The following is a 23,081-nucleotide window of genomic DNA, read 5'->3' on the forward strand; positions in this document are numbered from 1 at the left end:
CTTGAGTAGCGCCGAATTCAACAAAATAGTAAACAGCTGGTATTTAGACAAATTAACGACACACTGCTGATCTAAACGGCTACTTTCTCACCTAAACATGTTTGAAATGTGGATAAAGTGATATATTTACAGAGTTTAGAGCTAAAATGAAATCAGCTTCTGACTTCTGATTTCGGCTCAGGTAGGAGGCAGGCTAACACTACCCATACACTTCCAGCATTTGAGCTAAGCTAGGCTAACACTACCCATACACTTCCAGTGTTTGAGCTAAGCTAATTACGGCGATACGGCTCTATCTCCCTTGTTACTGCACGCACAGTGGAAAGGATGGTGTCTATCTGCTGGTCATGGACTCGGGAGTGAGGCAAGACACAAAAAGAAATGTTGGCGTATCCCTTTAAGTCACATAGTTTGGTTCGTGGCTGTAAATTTCAAATAATTTTTTTGAAATTAAAAAAAAAAAAGATGTACCCTGACTTAAAGGAGCTATATGTAAAAAAAAAAAAATATGGCAAGTAATGATAAAATCACCCAATAGTCACCAGAGAAGAAGGAATCACGTTAATTTGAAATACTGATCAAACTGACAACAATAATACAGCCGGAATATTTGCATTTAAAAATGTTATTTGCATCACTGAGCTGCAGCTTGTGGATTATGTCTGACGTTACTACATTAAAAGAACTCACTATGACTCTCAAAAACGTATCGACAAAAGCAGAAACAAAACCAGGATTTTTTTATGTTTATGACCCTTGATTGAACCTTGAAGATGTGTGCTCGTGAACTTTAGGTGAACTTCGAGGAAAGCGCAAGTTGCACTTTTCTGCTGTGTACGGGGTAATATGCAGGTGTGCGACTTGGTTCCTGTTATTTTGTGATGATTACGCTAAAAACCAAGCAGCCGTCTCCATATCCAAAACCACCATGAGACGTCAACATGCTGAGGTGTGAAACAACCACAACAAACCTTCAGTTACAGACAACCACTCTCTTCCTACGAGTTGATGCTATCTAAACTTATTCTGCAAGAATGCAATAATGTTATTGGACAATGTTTCTCCTTCTCGCTCTTGTGTCTATGTAACCAGATGCAACCGAATCTCAGTGTGCATTGCACTCTCGAACAGACTTTTGTGTCACACCGGGCCATACGCCATATTGAGGTGCCGGACGTATCGTTGTAATAACGCAGAAATCCTCTAGGGGGCGATAGAAGTTACTCACTATAGCTTTAAAGTGAAACCTCATTTTGCTGGACTTTTGATTTTCTCTCTCACAAGTTAAAAGAAATGTCCACAACAACTGTCAGATTGTTCTGTTTAAAATTGTAAAAACGGAAGGAAAGAGAGTGTTTTGAATTTGACTGCAGCAAATTCTTACATACAGCTCCTTTAAATTTGAACCGCTAAATTAAAAAGTTGAAGTATCTCTATCTAGCTTTAGATCAGTGTGGTGAAGACAAAGTTCATGATTAACTATGGATTGATGCTCAAACTATATCATGGCTTCTTTTTGAATCTTCAATCCTATTGATTCATCCTAATCGAGTTTAGCTTGATGCTTCCTGGAATGTGGGATTTGGGGGGCAACCGCCACTCCGACATCCCACCAGCCCGACATACAATTTTCTATCAAATGTCCCGTCATTCTGACCATTTTTGCCTTTTTTTTTTAAACATCTTGCCTTTGACAATTCCTTTAAAGGTATAGTATGTAGGAATTGCCCCCATCTAGCGGTGCAGCAGCATATCTGAACGTATTCTTGATGTTGCATTCACTTGAAATCAGGCAGACGTCAGACAGACAACAGACGCTGCATGTAACAGGATAAACAAGCGTCTATGGGTTTTTGTTTTGAATGCAGTGGTTATTTTATAGTTTTGCAGCTTTATCTGTCTCATTTGTTTTGTAGACAATTTTAAACTTTAAAGTGAAAACAAACCTTTTTTTTCTTTGTTTTTTATGTATCGGCTATAAAATCTTGTTTAATTATAATGGATTAAGTCAATCCAAGGTTAAGGCTGATTTACATTCATCAAAACAGATTTCTGTCATTTAAACAACTCAGACTTGGAAGGTTAAAGGTATAGTACGTAGGAATTCCCCCCATCTAGCGGTGCGGTTACATATCTGAACGTATTCTTGATGTTGCATTCAGGTGAAATGGGGCAGACGTCAGACAGACAACAGACGCTGCATGTAACAGGATAAACAAGTGGTCCGCCAGCACGAGGCAAAAACAATACAGGCCTGACAACATGTTGTCATGGTGATGTGGTATTGTTTTAGTAAAATGACATCCGGTTGGTTTGCCAACTAGACGTCCGTCTGCCTGACTGCACCTGAATGCAACACCGGTGCCTCCGTCCTTCCTCACACTACACCCTTATAACAGGCCGTTTCCGTGGTTACCTACGGTCACGATGCAACATGGCCGCCTCGGTTCGGTGCGTCGCCCACTTCTGTATTTGTAACGACTTGTAACAACTCATTCTAAGGAACCAGAAAGCTTTACTTTGGATGAGGGTGTGATTCACCTTCAGTCAAATACGCATTTATGAAAGACAGATTTGATTTTTTCTAATAAAAAGCCAAATAAGTTACATACTGGGGCTTTAATAGCGTATTTCCCCCCCAAAAAAACATTTTGCACTGGTTGGGTTTAGGCAATGAAGAAAGGAGTTGGTTAAAGCAGATATCAGTGGAATGTTTTTGTTAATATAAGTCCTAAATAGTCCTATTTTCCGTCAGCAATCACTTACATGAAGTATTTCAGCCTAAACACGAGTCTCTCCGTCACTCTGCTCTGCTGTAACCCGAGGAGAAAATTTTCCTTGTGGGATACAAGTGTTATCCAATGAGGGGAGAGAACGGCATGAAGGGCTGTGTGTGCAGCCAAGGGATGCGCGTGAATGTGGTGACGTAGCACGAGGACCAATTGATGCCTGACAAGGGCGGGGGCCGCTAACTCATGGTGCGTTCAAGGAAACTCGTACTTTGTGTTTTTCCTTCCTGTGAAGTCATACCAGTTCGATCTGGTACGAGTTCACGGGTCGGAAGTTACGAGTGGCCGTTATAGGGAACTTTCACAGACAACAGGACGGTAAAAACACGAGCTACGGGTTACCTGGAACGCTACCAAGCCGTAGTTGTGACTTGAAGCTGTAACTTACGGTTTCAAAAGCCTGCCTTGAACACAGCATTAGCCGAAACGGCCGTGCCGCTGTTATCTGCTTTAAGTTTAGTAAAAACACCAGGTAGAGGCTAGACAGTCCAGATAGAGAGAGTCCATAGGAGGGAGTGACCTGTTGAGTAATGCAACTTTCCTTATCGGAATAGTGGGATGTTGTTGGAATGACAGCATGTAATGTAACGGGATTTCTATTAATTATAAATGAATGCGTGATTATTTGCGGAAAATAACCTCACTACATTTATCTGTATTTGTAAATGTGGCACATTGAGTTTCAGCCTTGACATACACAGTCATAGCAGATGGTGTCAGTTTAATAATGTCATGTTGTTGGTATGAACAGGGCCGTTGCTAGGAATTCTGGGGCCCCTGAAAGAATACTAAAGTGGGCCCTATGTTCCCTCAGGTTTATGTTGCCTCAGGTTTATGTTGCCTCATTTCTAAGATTTTTCTTATTTCTAAGAATTTTCTCAAAATGAAACTAAGTCAAGTCATTTTTATTTTAAAGGGGTGATTCGGAGTAATTTCAAACTAGGGTCCTTTGCACCATGACCTACACACTTTCTAATGCTTTGTTTACTACTACTAACACTATTTGTACTACTGTAGAAGTTTGTTGTCTAAATTGCACTAACTCATGGAGGTGGGTTTATTTTCGGTATAAGGGTTCGTCACTCAACCCTATGTTGGAGTAGCGGTGTTGGAAGGGGTCAGCCCTGTGTTCCCAGGGCCCTGTGTTCCCAGATTTAGCTAAAAGCTACATTACATCTGTAGGGGAGAGTGGGGTCAAGTGTAACGGAGGGTCAAATGTAACACCTCACTTTCACCCAGTCAGAAACAAGCTAGAGTCATGATATTCACTCTGCACATGCTCACTATGGTCCTCTGCCTACCTGGAAGAAATCAGCCCATTCTCTGATCCCCATCAGGTTTTATCAAGAAAACACTGTTTTTGGGGTAAGAAAGTCGAAAGTTTTTCAAAATCGCTGTAAATTTTAACTGGTGTCCTGAGTTCTTGAGGCAATGAACCTCAAGTTAAATCATTTTGATGCCTGATGTCTTAGCTAACAGCCTGAATGAGTGCCATCTGATTCATTGCCTTCTACTAGCTAGCACATTGGGGTTTACGCTATCTGACAAGGCTGGGTGAAGTGTAACACCTGGACAACCCTGTTTTCAGTAATGACAATTTGCATCACAATGCAGTTTTTACTTGTTTTTAATGAAGCAAACCTACTCAGTGTTTTAGTACATAGTATAGATACTCTATGGACTAACTAGCAGAAGTTTAGGCTACCTGAGGGACAACAACAGTGGGCTTCACTGCTAACGTTAGCTAGAATTCATTTAGCTTTCAAACTCACTAGCTAGAATTCATTACACCGTTATATTATCAAATTTACATGAGCTAATATGATTACTTAAGATAAGAAAATGTTTTGAATTAATACTTTCTGTAATAAAACTTTAGTTATTTTCTTATTTGTGGTTGTTTTGTAGTGTGTTAACACATGACCGTCCACCCTGCGGCTCAACAGTAACATTTGACTTCTCTGAAATAAATCAACATTGAACTCTTTGTGTAATATATGGGGCTGAATAAATTTATGAGACAGTAGTAGACTTGTGTAACTACAACATAGCAAAAAATGACTTATCTAGTTGAATCAGTCCCAGAGAAATTCAGAAAATAGTCAAAAGTGTTACACTTGACCCCACTCTCCCCTAGTCAACTGCTACTGGATAACAGGTTGGGTGGAATTGACGACCAAATTGGGAGAAATGGGGATAAAATCTGATGCAAATTGATCATAAAGGAAATGTGGGAACATATAGGGCCTAATTTTGGAAAGAAAAAAAAAAAACTTAGAAATGAGGGAACATAGGGCTGAGGGAACATAGGCACGCTCCCGAATTATCATCACCGTTCTCCCCTATACGGCCCTGTTGGTATGACGTGAATATATATGACATAATAGTCTACTTGCCAACAATGAGTACCCGGAAATGTTGAGTACCCCAAAGTTTTATGTTAGAAATATATAGTATGGGTCTCCAGTATTCAGAAACTGCCGGATGCTAACTTATATATATTGGGCAATTAGCACAATTGACATAATTAGCATAAATTAGCATAGTTGCCTATATGGGCAATATTTCAGCAAAATTGACTTGGCTGATCTGGACAATATTGGAGTGGTTTTAGGGGTTATTGATGATGCTGAATCCATTTCTGACATTTTCAAAATTCAAAATGGCTGTCTAAACCGGAAGGGACCAGATGAAATCCATCAAAATCGGCCCACTGGCGGTTTAAATCTGGTCACTACCGGTTTAGACAGCCATTTTGAATTTTGAAAATGTCAGAAATGGATTCAGCATCATCAATAACCCCTAAAACCACTCCAATATTGCCCAGATCAGCCAAGTCAATTTTGTTGAAATATTGCCCATATAGGAAATTATGCTAATTTATGCTAATTATGGCAATTGTGCTAATTGCCCAATATATATAAATTAGCATCCGGCAGTTTCTGAATACTGGGGACCCATACTATATATTTCTAACATAAAACTTTGGGGTACTCAACATTTCCGGGTTCACAATGGGGCCCTATTGGCTGGCAAGTAGACTATAACATTTTACTTTTATTCCTATAATGACAGTATTTAGTGGTGCTCATCCCCCCTTCTCTCCTCTCTCCTCTCTCCTTCTGTCGTTGTGTCCTCTCATGTTTGTTCCTCCTTCTTCCTTCCTGTTACCAGACGACTAAAATAACGATTTCTGTTCCTCTCCTCACACACACACACACACACACACACACACACATGCACGCGCACACACACCAAAGCCACAAGCCAAGCTGAGTTTTACAATATATAACCACAAGAGAGGCTGACTGGACTGTGTGTTTGTGTGTGTGTGGTTTACCAACATGGCTAACCAAAGGCACAGTAAATGCAAAACCAGCAAACCTGGATAGTAGATAGTAGATACCACACACACATTAGAATATTTTTTCGTAGTCAAAACACAAAATATTTGCATTGATACCTTAGTGTTTCTCCTTTAACAAGTTAACAGCAGCTGTGTGTGTGTGTGTGTGTGTGTGTGTGTGTTTTGAATGTGAGCCCTTGTCTTTCTAACGGATGCTCTGTCACACGCATCCTCCTCGTTTCCTTCTTCCCTCACTATCTTCTCTGTTACACACACACACACACACACACACACACACACACACACACACACACACACACACACACACAGAGCCAACAGACATTTTGAAATAGTGAAACAGCCTGTGTGAGTTGAGCAGTGTTGGGTAAACTGCACAGTTCAGTTCAGTTTGTGGTCATGTTTCATCCACCATTTACTTTTTCTTTTTTTTTTTTCCCCTAATTGGTTCATCCTCTGTATTTTTTTTTATGAGAACTCTGCAAAAACACTTCACACCTCAGGATCAATGTTCAACTGACCTATGGCTTCTCTAACAAATATGCATGAGTTCTTGTACTTGTTTTTATCTCCTGATCTTGGATCCACACAGCAAAAACTCAAAATCTAGTCAAAATGTTATTTCTAATTTCAAAACAAATCTCATTCTACCTAAAATAAGACTCTTCACATTAAAAAGCAGCTTGTTTTTAGACACTTTTTACTTCTTTCAAGCAGATTTTTACTTGAAATAAGTAGAAAAATCTGATAGTGGAGTAAGTTTTTCTTTCTTATTACAAGCACAAAAAACCCCAGTAGTCTTTGTATTACTGATTTATTCTGCATACACTGCAAAAACTCAAAATCTTACCAAGAATATTTGTCTTATTTCTAGTCAAAACAAATCTCATTCTACTTAAAATAAGACTCATCATATTAAAAGCAGCTTGATTTTAGACACTTTTTACTTCTTTCAAGCAGATTTTCACTTGAAATAATCTGATAGTGGGGAAAAAGCACAAAAAACATGTTTTCACTGGCTGATTTTTCTACTTATTTCAAGTGAAAATTTGTTTGAAACAAGTGAAAATGATCTAGAAACAAGTAAATTTTTTGGTGATGAGTCTTATTTTGAGTGGAAAGAGATTAGTTTTGACTAGAAATTAGACATTTGGACAAGAAAAAAGACAAATGTTCTTGGAAAGATGTTGAGTTTTTACAGTGCAATATTAGTGCGTAAAAATGATTTATATTTTTCAGCACTTTTATTCATCCTCTATGCAACCGTACATCAGAGAACTCCTATTTCTGCACTGATTATGTAACTCAACTCTGTTTTTAACTTTTTAATTACTTTACCAAACTGCATATTTTGCAAAATAATACAGTAGTAGTTTATTTGGACTGTTCCTTAAAAGGCGTTAGCCTTCATAGAAACAAAGTGGTTGATTACGTTTTACATGATGCAGAGCAACTTTGATTTTTCAACTTTGATGCGTGAAGCGTTTCCCACAATCATCCAGTCAAGTTTCACTTACTGAATAATATATGAAAACAATGATCTAACACAAACCTCCAAGACAGTCGATCAGTTCATTCATTATTCTCATTCTTCTTATTATTATTGGTAGTTTTGCTAAAATCCTAATGCACTTGTCATGTGCTTTTGTTGAGCGTTAACCTTTACAACATTAGAAACACTTGTTGGCATAACAACAGCACAGACCACAGAATCATGAGGATTTAGACCAAATACCACAAACAACAAAAAAAAGTAAGAATTGAAATAATTAAAATACTAATTTTCCTGGATTAAGAAGATTTTATAGCATTCTTTTATTTAGTCTACATACTAATTTTTATATTTTATATACTGCATATTCTTATTCAAATTTTTATTTCTATTTTACTATGTATTTTTATTTTTATACTGATATTGTATGTTATATGCAGCCGTGACATAGTCATTTCCAAATCTGTTATAAAAAAAAAAGGATATCTTAACTTAGCTAACTAAGCTAAGTTTAGCTTTGAAGTTGCATCATCTTGGGAACTTGTGTTGAGGGGTTTTCCACTTTCGGTAAATTCATCAATTTCAAAGAAATGAGTAATATGAATGTGAGTTAATATTCAAGCTGGGTCCCGGGGGGGGTTGTGTGACCACTTGTTCCCTGGATGCAGTCGGCCACATCGAGGTCCAGCTACATGCAGCCCAGAGTGATGAATGTGAGAATATTCAAGTGTTCCTTCAGACTCAGCATCACCTCTTCTAGAATCAGCCTGAAGCAGACCTGCCAAGTTTCCTCTCTTCAACTTTTGCCTTCTCCTGATAACACACACACACACACACATACACACACATAACGCACACATACATACACAACAGCGCTCCGTTGCAGCAGGTGTAACCCCCAGATAACCAGAATCAGCCGCCGACAAGCCGACGGACGGAGGCAAAACAATGTGGTGAAGTGGAAGGAGGCCGATGGAGGAGTGATGGGTGGTGTAAATTCAGAAGTGGAGAAAACAAGTTTCACACAGCCAGGGTTGATGATATATGAAGAGAAGGAAGGAAACAATGCAAACGCAACAGTTGCACAAACACACAAAAACAACATGTGAGATATATTGACTGGGAAAGGAGTGATGGAGGAGGAGGGGAAGGAGGGGAGGGAGGGAGGGAGGGAGGTCGATGGAGGAGATGGAGGAGAGTTAAGAGATGGAGAAAAACACATTTTGGTCCAGAGAGAGATATAATTAATAAAAAATAATCAATAATATGATCATTTTGTTTTTCTCTCAGATTTGTGCAGGGCCGTATAGAAGAAAAAGGTGATGATAATTCTAGGGGCCCAGCGCCCAGTGGGGCCCCCCCAAAAAAACCCCAGTAGTCTAATCTTTGTATGACTGATTTATTCTGCATAAGACCCTGACTAATACTCATAGTAATGCTGCATTAGCATCAAAACAAAGTAGGCTAATGTAGAAGAAAAATAACATATATAGAACGTATATATTGTCCTGTTTGGGCCTTTACTTTTCCTTCTCCATTTCAGTAAAATAAACTCAAAAACTCAAAACACGACGCTGGAAAAGATGAATCTTCAAGTAGAGTTGTCTTTAATTCACTTCAGAACAAAGCAAAAGAAAAAAAAAATACCACAACACTAAATAAAAAATGATAATACGTACGTAGTCTAAGAAAAAAAAGTGGAAAAGTCAGGGGGGAGGGGCCCACTTTAGTATTCTTTCAGGGGCCCCAGAATTCCTAGCAACAGCCCTGTCTGTATGTGACACTGTGACATGTCTGGTAAACTGAGCTCAGATCAGTTTATTTACGTTCGCTCTAGACAGTTCTGAGCTCAGGTCAGTCAAAGCAGATCGTGTCAATAATTAAAAAAACACACACATTGATAAGACGGCAGTGTTTGTCTGGTGGACGCCCAAATAGATACACACACACGTGCATACAGATTTGTGGGTGCAGATGATTGGATGGGAGTTAACCAATCAGAGGTGAGAGAGTCACATTGATTCTGACCACATACATACACGTCGCACACGCATACACAACTTTACACAACGCTAACTTTACACTACACAACCCTAACTTTACACTACACAACGCTAACGAGGCCTGAGGTCCGGTGGCCGCTGACAGGAGAGGATCTGTGTCGCGCTGCAGATGATAGAATAAAACCCAGCGCAGCGGCGGGAAACATGTGATCTGATGTGGGACGGACACTGTTACAGCTGCTGCAGAGCGAGATAGGCCTGCAACGGCACACACACACACACACGCACACCAAGCAGTGACAGTTATGATATTCTGTCCCTATCTCGTCTGCTTTATGCTAAAGACAATGCTAGCATGCTGCTGTAACTGCTCTAACCCTAATGCAAAAAGAGGATCATTACTCAAAGCAATGCTGTAATAGTGCTGTTTCTATACATTCTGACCTGTATTATATTACTGACAGTGGGAATGAAAGACCAACTGTTGCAAAAATGAAGATGTTGAATGGACTGCCCTGTCATATTCAGCTTATTGAAGATGAGCTTAACTGTGATAGTTGTTTTCCACCTGTGTTGTAGTGTGAAAATTAATAAACACACTGTTTTTAATTAATTTAACAGTTAATCAATTAATTAATTAATCAATTAAATTATTTAACTGCATATCATGATGGTATTTGAAGCCGACTTCTGTTTCAGTTACATAAAATATTTAGAAATCATTTACTATTTGTGGAACATGTAATTTTAATACCGACTAACTATAGGCTACTAGCTAGCTAACAAATTGATAGATTTTCGTTGGTTATTTGTTTGTTTTATGACTATTAGCTGTTGCAGAGCTTGCGAAATCGCTATTTTGACATGTACAGCTGTCATGACGTATGTGTTTTGTCTGGGTTAGTAGGCCTATGCGAGTTTAACACGACGGCTCTGCTATAGGTAACACGTTAGCAATTTCAGTTTCAGTTAGCCTACATAAAATATTTAGGAATCATTTACTATTTGCGAAACATGTAATTTTAATGCCCACTAACTATACTAGCTAGATTGATTATCGTTGGTTATTTGTTTATTGTATGACTATTAGCTGTTGCAGAACTTGCGAAATCGCTATTTTGATAAACTATGGCTATCATTAGCATGACGTAGGTGTTTTGTCTGGGTTAGTATGCTAAGCTAGTAGCTTAACCCGACAGCTCTGCTATAGGTGACACGTTAGCATAGGTAAAAATTGCTAAATGCTCCTGAAGGTCATGAAGCCGAACCAAAACAGCTGCGTCGTCTACACATGAGCTCAATCTACACAACCACAGACACACACACGTTTGTATTCAAATCCAATGCAAATCCCCGTTGCTCTTCCAGAGAAGAGACGCGGACTGAAGCTCACATTCATCCCACCGCCACCTGACCCGCGTGATATCTGTTAGACACAGGCCAGGTAGCAGTCCAGGTCCAGGTCTAGGACTAGGACTAGGACTACTCGTGGGAAACTGTGGGTCATGACTAACGCAGACAGTGCTGGGAAAGTGAAGCAGGAGTGTACAGTCATCCTCACAGCTGCTGCCTGATCAAGGAGGAAGGAATGTTGTCATCCTCCCTTTAGACCTGGAGGATCGGGGATTGCTGATACAGACTGTTTCATATGGAGCTCTTGTCTTCTGTTCCCAGTCCAGAATTTACAAAAAAAAACTGGACCGCTAATGATTAAATCCTGAAAACTGTGAAAAAATCACCACTAAATGAACCTATGAATGAAAACATGGAGCCACCAGAGCAAACCAGTACATGAAACACACAGAAAACTACACTCACCTCGTATAAAAGCCGACGGATACGAAGTCAGACACTCAAAGATGCCGTTGGATTCCATCAAAGATCTCCAGATTTTTGTAATCTGTAGGCTACACACACACACACACACACACACACATGCGCGCACACACACACAATGCAAGGTCAAGTAGAGATCCTCCAACATTCATGACCAATCTGCAAACCACAAACCACATCTGTCTTGTGTGGGAGTGTGTGTGTTTGTGTGTGTGTGTGTGTGTGTAACTCATCATTGATGCTCCACACCAACACATGATGTAGCTAGAAGTCACTCCTCCATAAGATAAGAAGTGATTAAGATGTGAGACCATCACTTATCTGTAGCTATATAATGTCACTTACTGGACTGTACACAATAAAAAAAATCTTTTTATTATACTTTTAACAAATATTGTTTTTGTTTTTTTTAAATACGCAAAGTGAGACACAAGTGTGACAAACACAGGTGAGACACATGAGGTAATCACAGGAGGGAGGACAGGAAGACAAGGCACAGAAATTTCAAAATAAAGCAGGAACTATAAACCATGACATTTTATGTGCATTTAATCAATAATATTAAATGAATGAATGAATAAATGGATATTTTTATGTGGCCTATTCATTCATGACATTACTGGGTTGGGACAGGAAGGACAAGTGGGACAAGAATTGTTATAAAAGGTTTTAGATAGATAGATAGATAGATAGATAGATAGATAGATAGATAGATAGATAGATAGATAGATAGATAGATAGATAGATAGATAGATAGATAGATGAGGGGGGTAGACGGAAAGAAAGAAGTAAAAAGACAGAGAAAGGTGGAAGAAAGAAAGAAGTAAAACTGCAGAGAAAGGGGGTAGGAAGAAAGAAAGAAAGAAAGAAAGAAAGAAAGAAAGAAAGAAAGAAAGAGAGAAAAGAGACAGAGAAGAGGGGGTGATAGAAAGAGGTAGATAGAGATAGAGTGGGGTAGAAAAAAGAAAGAAAGAAATAAGTAAAAAGACAAAGAAAGAGATAGATAGATAGATAGATAGATAGATAGATAGATAGATAGATAGATAGATAGATAGATAGATAGATAGATAGATAGAAGGTATGATGGATAAAAAGGGCTAGATTGAAAGAGATAGAGAGGGGTAGACGGAAAGAAAGAAGTAAAAAGACAGAGAAAGGTGGAAGAAAGGGGGTAGGAAGAAAGAAAGAAAGAAAGAAAGAAAGATAGAAAAAAGACAGAGAAGAGGGGGTGATAGAAAGAGGTAGATAGAGATAGAGTGGGGTAGAAAAAAGACAGAAAGAAAGAAAGAAAGAAGTAAAAAGACAAAGAAAGAAATAGATAGATAGATAGATAGATAGATAGATAGATAGATAGATAGATAGATAGATAGATAGATAGATAGATAGATAGATAGATAGAAGGTATGATGGATAAAAAGGGCTAGATTGAAAGAGATAGAGAGGGGTAGACGGAAAGAAAGAAAGAAAGAAAGAAAGAAAGAAAGAGAGAAAAAAGAGACAGAGAAGAGGGGGTGATAGAAAGAGGTAGATAGAGATAGAGTGGGGTAGAAAAAAGAAAGAAAGAAATAAGTAAAAGACAGAGAAAGGGGTAGAAAGAAAGAAAGAAAGAAAGAAAGAAAGAAAGAAAGAAGGAAGTAAAAAGACAAAGAAAGAGATAGATAGATAGATAGATAGATAGATAGATAGATAGATAGATAGATAGATAGATAGATAGATAGATAGATAGATAGATAGATAGATAGATAGATAACAACTGGCCTGAATCAGTGCTGCTAGCAAGCTAGGCTAACTAGCCTTTGCTTCCTGACTCGGAGTTAGTTAGCCTAGCGTGCTAGCTTCTGAAATCTAGTTACAAACAGAGTAATAGTAGCTCGTGCTTCAAAGTAACAGCTGCACGGCAAAGTCAGCACCACAGAAGAGGACAAAGCACCCCATAGCAACACTTCCTCAATCAGCTGTTGCCGTGGGAAACACTCAGTCTCACCCACAACTTTGAAAGTCAGAAGTTTAGTTTGACAGCAACGACTGAATGGATGCTCAAGGTCTAATTTTTTTTACTACGAGCTGGATGATTTATCACAGAAGTGAATCTTTGTGATTAAAGATGAGACAGGTGAAGGAAGGAGCTGGTTGTGCTGCTCTTACCCCCCAAAGCCGAGGTCCGAGAAAACCAGGTCCCCCAGTGACTCAGAAAAGTCGATAATCCACAAACCGCCCTTTCGCTCTCCTCCTTTCTCTTTCTTCTGCCAGAGGTTTCTTCACTCACTCACTCACTCACTCACTCACAGCTCCTCTGCTTCCGCCTCATCTTCCTTTATCTCTGAGCGCTCGCTATGTGCTACGACTGCCTCGCTCTCTCTGGTCTTGGTTTGTGGTTCTCCAAATCCCCCTGCTGATGACTTTTCTGCGCTGGGTTGACATTCAGCGTAAACAGATCGTCTTTCTGTCCATATCAACCAGCCTCCTAGTTTTTGGTTTCTATTAATCTGGCATTGTGGCTTTGGCATATAGATGTGTGTATGTGTGTGTGTGTGTGTGTGTAATCAGACAAACCACCTGCCCTCACAGCCAACAACAGTTCTCACTGAGGAAGTAGCTGTGGTTAGAGTGAGTCAAACGGAGGGAGAGGGCGTTGTGATGTGTGTTTCTGAACAACAATATGCAGCAGTTGTGGTTTGGTGTGTGTAGAATCGGGGTTAGAGAGAGAGCGAGAGTGTGGATCACCGCTGCTTTGCCAGGGCTCCCTGCAGGTCCGAGACCACTGTGACCTTTCAGTGTGTGTATGTGGTTTTCAGTTGATCTGCTCCTTAAAGGATGGATGCAACTCTACACTTGACGCCCAAAGATCTTTAAAACTGAATCAGAATCGAATCGCAGAATAGTTTTTGAGTGCTGAAGGAAAGGCAACTGGACTTCAGGCCCAACTGGACTTCTGATAAACGATTCGATATGCATCTAGATACACAGGTTACGATTCGATTCAAAAACAATATCCTTTTATTACAGACCGATTCGATTCGATTCGATTCGATTCGATTCGATTCCGAACGATACGATTCGATTCAACGGTTAATATTCAAGACTACAAATCCCCAAGCATTGTGGCTTTATGACACTGGCAAAAAAACAGAACATCAAAATCACATATCAATGTATTTATTTTTAGACATGGACCAAAAAAAAGTGTGGCTGAATCGTTGGATGGGAACTCCAGAGGTAAAAGTAGCACAGAATAGTAACAACAAAGTGCAATATTTCAGCCTGAGCATGGTTTTGAACACTAGAGGTAGGTAACAAAGGTTCAACATTACAATGTAAACAAGTTACACGCCTATAAGACATCTCAAAATGTGGCAACAATGCACACAGTGACAACTGAATCAGAATAGAGTCACAGACTAGTTTTTGAGTGCTGAAGCAAAGGCAACTGGACTTCAGGCCCACCTCCAAATTGTTCACCTGGGAATCCTGTCAGATGAAAGGTAAAATGTCTTCAAGTTGATCTGCTCCTTAAAGGATGGCTGCGACTCTACACTTGACGCCCAAAGATCTTTAAAACTGAATCAGAATAGAATCACAGACTAGTTTTTGAGTGCTGAAGCAAAGGCAACTGGACTTCAGGCCCCACTCCAAAGTGTTCACCTGGGAATCCCGTCAGATGGAAGGTAAAATGTCTCCACACTACATTTATGAGCCTCCGCACCGTGAAATTCTTTGACCGGTGCAAGACAGACTCATGTTTTCATTCATCAAGAATTTAAGTCAGAGGTTGGAAGACGATCACATACCGTCGTAGTTCCCACCATAAACGGAGATTCGGCGGCGTTATTCTCATGACTCGCCACGAAACCGAAAGTAAAGAAACGCTGGTCGGCTCGCCCAGCATTTCCACCACCACTAATAATAACAAAATAACCATAGAGACAAAACCATAGATTTATCTAAAATGGACCATTAACAAGTGGTAACGTAGATTCATCCACATTAATATCAGACTTTTTTATAACCAGATAGAAACTCCTCGTTGTCCCTTTAAAGGATGGATGCGACTCTACACTTGACGCCCAAAGATCTTTAAAACTGAATCAGAATAGAATCACAGACTGGTTTTTGAGTGCTGAAGCAAAGGCAACTGGACCTCAGGCCCCACTCCAAAGTGTTCACCTGGGAATCCCGTCAGATGGAAGGTAAAATGTCTTCAAGAAACCAAAAAGAAGTGAAGTCGTCTTTGCTCAAAGACTACGATGCTTTGGACGACTGAGAACCTGCACAGGCATCTACTACGACTAGTTTCAGATTACAAAATAACAACCATTTGTTTGGTGTTTGTCATATTTGCTGTGTACCCTTTGATCTTTGCCCAGCCAGAAGGTCCTCGAGTTCTTCGCGCAAAATTTGCAGGAATTCTGAAGATACAAGGCCGGTATGTGTCTTGTAAGGTCACCACACCCCTGATGTTTGACCACTAGAATCTTCCCAGTACATCCTTGATTACAAACTGAATGTTTGGCCCCTATTTTAAGAACTTCTGTCAAGACATTACCCAGATATCATGTCCATGAGAATGGGAAGGACCCACGGGGCCATTCCTAAGCTGTGTTGTCCACCCATCCATACCTTCTTGGCATCCTGAGGTATTCCCAGGAAAGATTAGATACATATTTTCTCTAGTATGTTCTGGGTTGATCCGAGGTCGCCTACTTGTTGGACAAGCTTGGAAGACCCCCAGGAAGGGATTCTCTAACCCTGTATCCCTCAGCTGACTCCTTTGGACATCAAGTTCCTGCTCAATCCTCAAGACCCTGAAGAGACACTGAAACTACATCACTAAAATACTTGTTGTACTGTTTGGTCCAAATTACTCAATTACTTAATTCTTAGTTTAAGTGACTAAATAGTATGCTAAAGGTATGCTTACAATGGAGTTTTTACTACCATGGCAAACATCATTTTGCAAAATCTATTACAGTATAACCTATCAAATTACATCAAAAGACTAAAATTAGACTAAAGCTAAATCTGATTTCCACAGACTAAATTTTAACCAAAACTAAACTAAAAGACTAAAATGTGACTTTATCTAAATCCAGTCTTTGGTGAGTGACTGATCAAAATTAACACTACATCCCAGGCTTACAGATCCAGTCACATTTAACAAGATACACAATCCTTTCTTTAAAAAGTATTGAACTTGGTGGGACGCTTTTATTATATGTCAAAAATCATATGACAGGTTTTTCTGACTAGAGTTGGCCATTGATGATTTTATTGTTTATGATTCAGAACTTTTCTTAACTTAATTTAGCATTGTTTCAACAATTTATTCAGCTCATTCAGCTTCCAGCTGTCACCATTCACCCGTATTTCCTTCAGGAAATGCATTCTCTAGTTATATGTCAAAAATCATCTGACTGGTTTTCTGATTGGAGTTGGCCATTGATGATTTTATTGTTAGAGTCCAGACTGATTGTGTTGTATTTCTGGCACTTCAACCAAAAACATTTTCAGAACTAAACCTAGAGTCAGTGTGGTTGCCAGGTTGGCGGGGTGCAAACACACACACACACACACACACACGCCCCCAGGCAACTTGATCCCGAAGGCCACGCCTCTTTACACCCCCAACACCTGCAGTGACACACTTCAACCCCTCCTTAACTCCACCTCTGCCGCCTCAACACACACACAGACACACAAAGCCAGGACAGCTGCTGCCACACCTCAGCAGGTTTAGGTTTCTGACCCCCAAATCGAACCTGAACCCGGTCCTCATGGAGATGGCGCGGGTAAGTCCTTGAAGTTCTTGTCTCTGTTGACTAGGGACGTCACGATTACAGATTTTCTAGGTACGATTATTGTCAGAGAAATAATCATGGTGCTACGATTATCATGATTATTCATTTCAAAGACTATTAATGTGTAAAATCAAATACAGTCAATTTATAATTACATTACTAATTATTTCCACAAAGTATCTATTAAAATATGACCAATTATTAAAGTGTTTGAAATATATTAGCCATTGTCATCTATACCGAATGTTTAAGTTAATTTTAATCTTTTTTTTATTATTACAAATGACACTGACTCTAGCATTTAAATTCCTACCAATTCAACGTTACGTATGGACCAGTATCTTTGCATTTACCTTTACTTTGGTGCACATCTGCCAACATGGTTCATACATCATCTTTTTTTGGAAAGTGACGGTATTTAGGAATCTTTACGATCAATTCATTGTGGCGTTTAATACCGCGATTAATTGTGAAAACAAGTAATCGTGACATCCCTACTGTTGACACATCGTCATTGTTTTGGTTTTATGCACTGCCGATCGGTGCTAAGTTACAGCTTTTAGTATGTAATTATTCTTTTCTAATGCGGGGTTGAATCACAGAAGCGTGGACCAGACTCAGGACCAGTTGGTGGACGGACCAGCAGACCCCCTGCTGTGTGTCCTGAGAGAGAAGCTGACCCCTGCCAGACACAACATGACCTCCAGCTGCAACTTCCTGGGTCAGACGCTGACGCAGGGCTGAGTCAGGACGGGACAGACCAGCAGACGGACCACCAGACCAGCAAGACACAGAGTCATTGTCCCCACAGTGTGCATCCGGATCACTTCAGAGTCTCCACAGGTTTTTCAGTAGAAACCGTCTCACCAAGTTTCAAACGCCCAGGATGAATTCATATTTTTGTCCGCCAATTCTTGGTTTTATATTGACCAAACTCCTGCCAAGCTAGTTAATTCCCATCAGCCACCTCTGATATGTGTGTGTTCACTGCAAATTAACAAATGCTAGCAACAGGGCCGTTGTATAGGGGAGAAAGGTGATGATAATTCTAGGGGCCCAGCGCCCAGTGGGGCCCACAAAAAACCCCAGTAGTCTAATCTTTGTATGACTGAATTATTCTGGATAAGACCCTGACTAATACTCATAGTAATGCTGCATTAGCATCAAAACAGAGTAGGCTAAATAAAAAATGATTATACATAGGTAGTCAAAGAAAAAAAAAAAGGAAAAGTTAGGGGGCAGGGGCCCACTTTAGTATTCTTTAAGGGGGCCCAGAATTCCTAGCAACGGCCCTGGCTAGCAGGCTAAGATGTTAAACTAGAATGTGAACATGGTGAATAGATCTGCTTTTAGCATTGCAACTCTACTCATGTTAGTACATATGCTAATGTTAGCAACTAGCTAAAAGCATGGCTATGTCTTGTACAGTGTCACAGAGCTAGCAGCAGGCATGGCTAGCTAGCAGACTCTCCCGGCTCCTTCAGACTTGCAGTCCTGTTCATGTGGTCCAAACCAGGGAGAAAATAATACTGGTGGACAAGTTGTGACCTGCACATTCACCACGCTATGAGATAACAACACAATGTTACCAGACAGAGTTGTTTTAGAGGTAAACAGCTGATGTGTGTTCCCATCTGGGGCAGTTTTTCATCATCAGTCTCTGTATTTCCCTCTAAAACAACTCTGTGTGGTAACGTTGCTTTATTATCTCATAGCGTGGTGAATGTGCAGCTCACAACTTGTCCACCAGAGGGTTGTGGAGTTGTTGGATTGTGTATTTGATGAGTTTGATGAGGGAAACCAAGAAATCCCATAATGAGCCTCCGTAGCGTAGCTCACGGCTCTGCTCCGCCGTTCTAAAAATAGCTTGCACCGACAATTAAAGGTAACAAACCTACTGCTATGACTATAGGGGTTATGGTGATGGGCCAATTTGTCAAAATGTTGAACTATCCCTTTCGATTTCTGCATCCAGTTTCTGTTTTTATATTTATTCTTCTCTCTTTTTCTCTCTTTTTGTCTCTTGTTGTGTTTGTTTGTCCTGGTGGTTAAAGCTTCATCATCTCTGTTGCTTTAAAGGTGCTACAAACATGACTACATTTGAATAAATAATGTTAAACAAGTGATGAAAGAAATAAACTATGGAGTTGGCCCAGTTTCATCTCTTTCCCTCCATCCCTCCATCCCTCCTCCTCCCTCCTTCCATCCCTCTCTACACCCCACAGAGCTCCCACGACATCAAACCCTGTCTAGACCCTGCTAAAGTGTGTGTGTGTGTGTGTGTGTGTGTGTGTGTGTGTGTGTGGGTGGGTGCATCGCTGTGTGTGTTCTTCTTACCAGCTGCTAAAATACAACAGTTGAAGTGGCCTTTGAATTTATCAGCAAACAACAAAGTGCATTTAAAGCAACAGGCTGGATGTCGTCCAATGGCAGCCAGGCTTCCTCCATTCAGCTGCAGGACAGACTGAAGGTCCACATGAGCAGACTCTGAGTCATAACACTGAGTCCTCTAGCGTCAGGATGACAGGGCCTTCTGGTCGATCTGGGCTCTATAAAACTGAACAATATGACTCCTGAACATCTGTCGGAGAACTTTGGAACAACTTCAAAATAAAGGTCTGGGGAGACAAAAAGCCATGAGGTCAGTGGAATGACTGTAACATCCTTTACGTATCAATAATACCACCTTAAAAGAAGTGTTTACGTTCCATCAAACTTTATTCCTTTACTCCCCAAAATTAGTCTACAGATAAAAAAAAACACCAACAATATGTTAACTTTAGTCTATATCACGTTTTTATTTTCTACTCGAGTTAGCATGGTAGCTAACCCTGGCTTGTCTCCTCATTTTCCGATAGCGAGTCACTAGCTTCACAACATTGAATGTGGATTACCAGACAAGTTGTGTGTGTCAGTCTAACAGATGTCAATGATGAGGCATCATCAGAGTAAAAAAAAGAGCAACAATATGTTAACTTTAGTCTATATCACGTTTTTATCTTCTACTTAAGTTAGCACGGTAGCTAACCCTGGCTTGTCTCCTCATTTTCCGATATGACATTGAATGTGGATTTCCAGATAAGTTATGTGTGTGTCAGTCTAACAGATGTCAGTGATGAGGCATCATCAGAGTAAAATAACACCAACGATATGTTAACTTTAGTCTATATCATGTTTTTATCTTCTACTGAAGTTAGCATGGTAGCTAACCCTGGCTTGTCTCCTCATTTTCCGATAGCGAGTCACTAGTTTCACGACATTGAATGTGGATTACCAGACTGTAAATCAGGCCTGGACATTTGACACATTTTCTTGACAAAGTTTTTTTTTTTCCTCTATTTTTTGGCTAAAAAGAAATTAGATTTAACTGTACATTTGCTTTTATTTTGAAAGTGCATTTCCTTCTATCATATGTGATAATAACTGATACATATTTGTGTGTCAGTCTAACAGATGTCAATGATGAGGCATCATCAGAGTAAAATAACACCAACAATATGTTAACTTTAGTCTATATCATTTTTTTATCTGCTACTTATGTTAGCATGGTAAATAGCTAACCTCATTTTCCGATAGCGAGTCACTAGCTTCATGACACTGAATGTGGATTACCAGACAAGTTGTACATATTTGTGTGTGTCAGTCTAACAGATGTCAATGATGAGGCATCATCAGAGTAAAAAAACACCAACAACATGTTAACTTTAGTCTATATCACGTTTTTATCTTCTACTGGAGTTAGCATGGTAGCTAACCCTGGCTTGTCTCCTCATTTTCCGATAGCGAGTCACTAGCTTCACGACATTGAATGTGGATTATCAGACTGTAAATCAGACCTGGACATTTGACACATTTTCTTGATGAAGTTTGTTTTTTTCCTTCTTTGTTTTGGCTAAAAAGAAATTAGATTTAACTGTACATTTGCTTTTATTTTGAAACACCTGAGTAGCAGGAGTGCATTTCCTTCTATCATATGTGATAATAACTGATACGTGTCAGTCTAACAGATGTTAATGATGCGGCATCATCAGAGTAAAATAACACCAACAATATGTTAATTTTAGTCTATATCACGTTTTTATCATCTACTGAAGTTAGCATGGTAGCTAACCCTGGCTTGTCTCTTCATTTTCCGATAGCGAGTCACTAGCTTCACGACATTGAATGTGGATTACCAGACAAGTTGTACATATTTGTGTGTGTCAGTCTAACAGATGTCAATGATGAGGCATCATCAGAGTAAAATAACACCAACAATATGTTAATTTTAGTCACGTTTTTATCTTCTACTGAAGTTAGCATGGTAGCTAACCCTGGCTTGTCTTCTCATTTTCCGATAGCGAGTCACTAGCTTCACGACATTGAATGTGGATTATCAGACTGTAAATCAGACCTGGACATTTGACACATTTTACACAAGTTTTTTTTTGGATCAAAAGAAATTAGATTTAATTGCAGATTTGCTTTTATTTTGAAAGTGCATTTCCTTCTATCACATGTGATAATAACTGATACATATTTGTGTGCGTCAGTCTAACAGATGTCAGTGATGAGGCATCATCAGAGTGGTACGACAAACAGCAGAGTGTGTGTTTGTCAATCACACGCGATAATCAGAGAAAGATTATCTGTGTGTGTGTGTGTGTGTGTGTGTGTGTGAAGATGAGGCATAAAGGAGTTGTGTGATTGTGTGTTTCACATAGCAATGTGAGGGCGATGCCAGGAGGGGGATTCTACCAGTAAAACACCTCCCCCTGCACACACACACACACATATTATATACATGAAAGTTCAGCAGTGATTCGTTGGAATATGTTACACACACACACACTCTGAGTCACACACAGCTCCACAGACACACACACACACACACCGACAAATGTCGTCATTGTTCAGACGGACAGCTGCACACCGAACACAGACATGAAGATATGCAGCAACAATTCACAAACAGTATAGATCATGATTAATACTTAAAGGGACATTGTGTAACTTCTCCTGGAAAATCGATTATTTGATTCAAAAGTCTGTTTTTCATTAATCAGTAATCGTCCGTCTGCTGTCCGCCCAATTTCAGGTGAATGCAGCATGAAAAATACCATTGAGTTGCTTGTGATATATTGTACAACCGCAACGCTAGATGGGAGGGAATTCCTACACAATGTACCTTTAAAATAAATAGGGTCCAATCCGTTTCTATGACAACAGTGATTTCTATCAGCTGGGATGAAGACTTAGGTTAAAACACACAGAGATGAAGCATAACTCAAAAAACACTGTCCATTACAAAATGTGAAGGGTTAACACAACACTGTAAAAAAATACTTGTTCATTTTATTTTGTTTTCGTCAAAATGTTAATATATTAATTTTAACATGGCCTAAGGAAGTCCCTCACACACACACACAGACACACACACACACACACACACAGAGGCTTTATGCCATTTAGGGCTAATAAGGTGATGACAGCCTGAACGTTCACTGTACCCCCCCCCCCCCCCCTCTTTCTGTCAGTACTTAGATTTGGGGCTGGCAAACAGACCATGGCCAATGTGATAATTGGTCCCAAGTGGTTATGAGCAGCAGTGTGTGTGTGTGTGTGTGTGTGTACGTGTGTGTTGAATGTTTTATTTGTTTGTTTGTTTTGCTTTCAGTAGAAGTGGACTTTCTTTCGCCTTAGAAACAATTGCAATAAGTTAAAGGGATAGTATCATTTTTTAAAAAAGTGGGGTTGTATGATCTCCAAATAGCCCCTAAGTACTTTAATTGCAGTAAGACTCTCTGCACTCCTCCCGTTAGC

The 23,081-nt window shown here is 39.7% G+C and overlaps 1 protein-coding gene across 1 annotated transcript in view; it reads right to left on the reverse strand.

Moving 5' to 3' along the window:
- The window catches only part of runx1 (RUNX family transcription factor 1), a 71,222-nt gene extending 59,620 nt beyond the window's left edge, over positions 1-11,602 (reverse strand). The window contains exon 1 of the mRNA XM_085802639.1: positions 11,467-11,602. Within this exon, the coding sequence (XP_085658765.1) occupies positions 11,467-11,524 (58 nt within the window). The 5' untranslated portion in view covers positions 11,525-11,602. The remainder of the gene's footprint in view (positions 1-11,466) is intronic.
- Positions 11,603-23,081: the final 11,479 nt, after the last annotated feature.

The sequence above is a fragment of the Trachurus japonicus genome, chromosome 2 (assembly GCF_045865225.1).
Source record: "Trachurus japonicus isolate A0001 chromosome 2, Traja_1.0".
Taxonomy (NCBI): domain Eukaryota; kingdom Metazoa; phylum Chordata; class Actinopteri; order Carangiformes; family Carangidae; genus Trachurus; species Trachurus japonicus.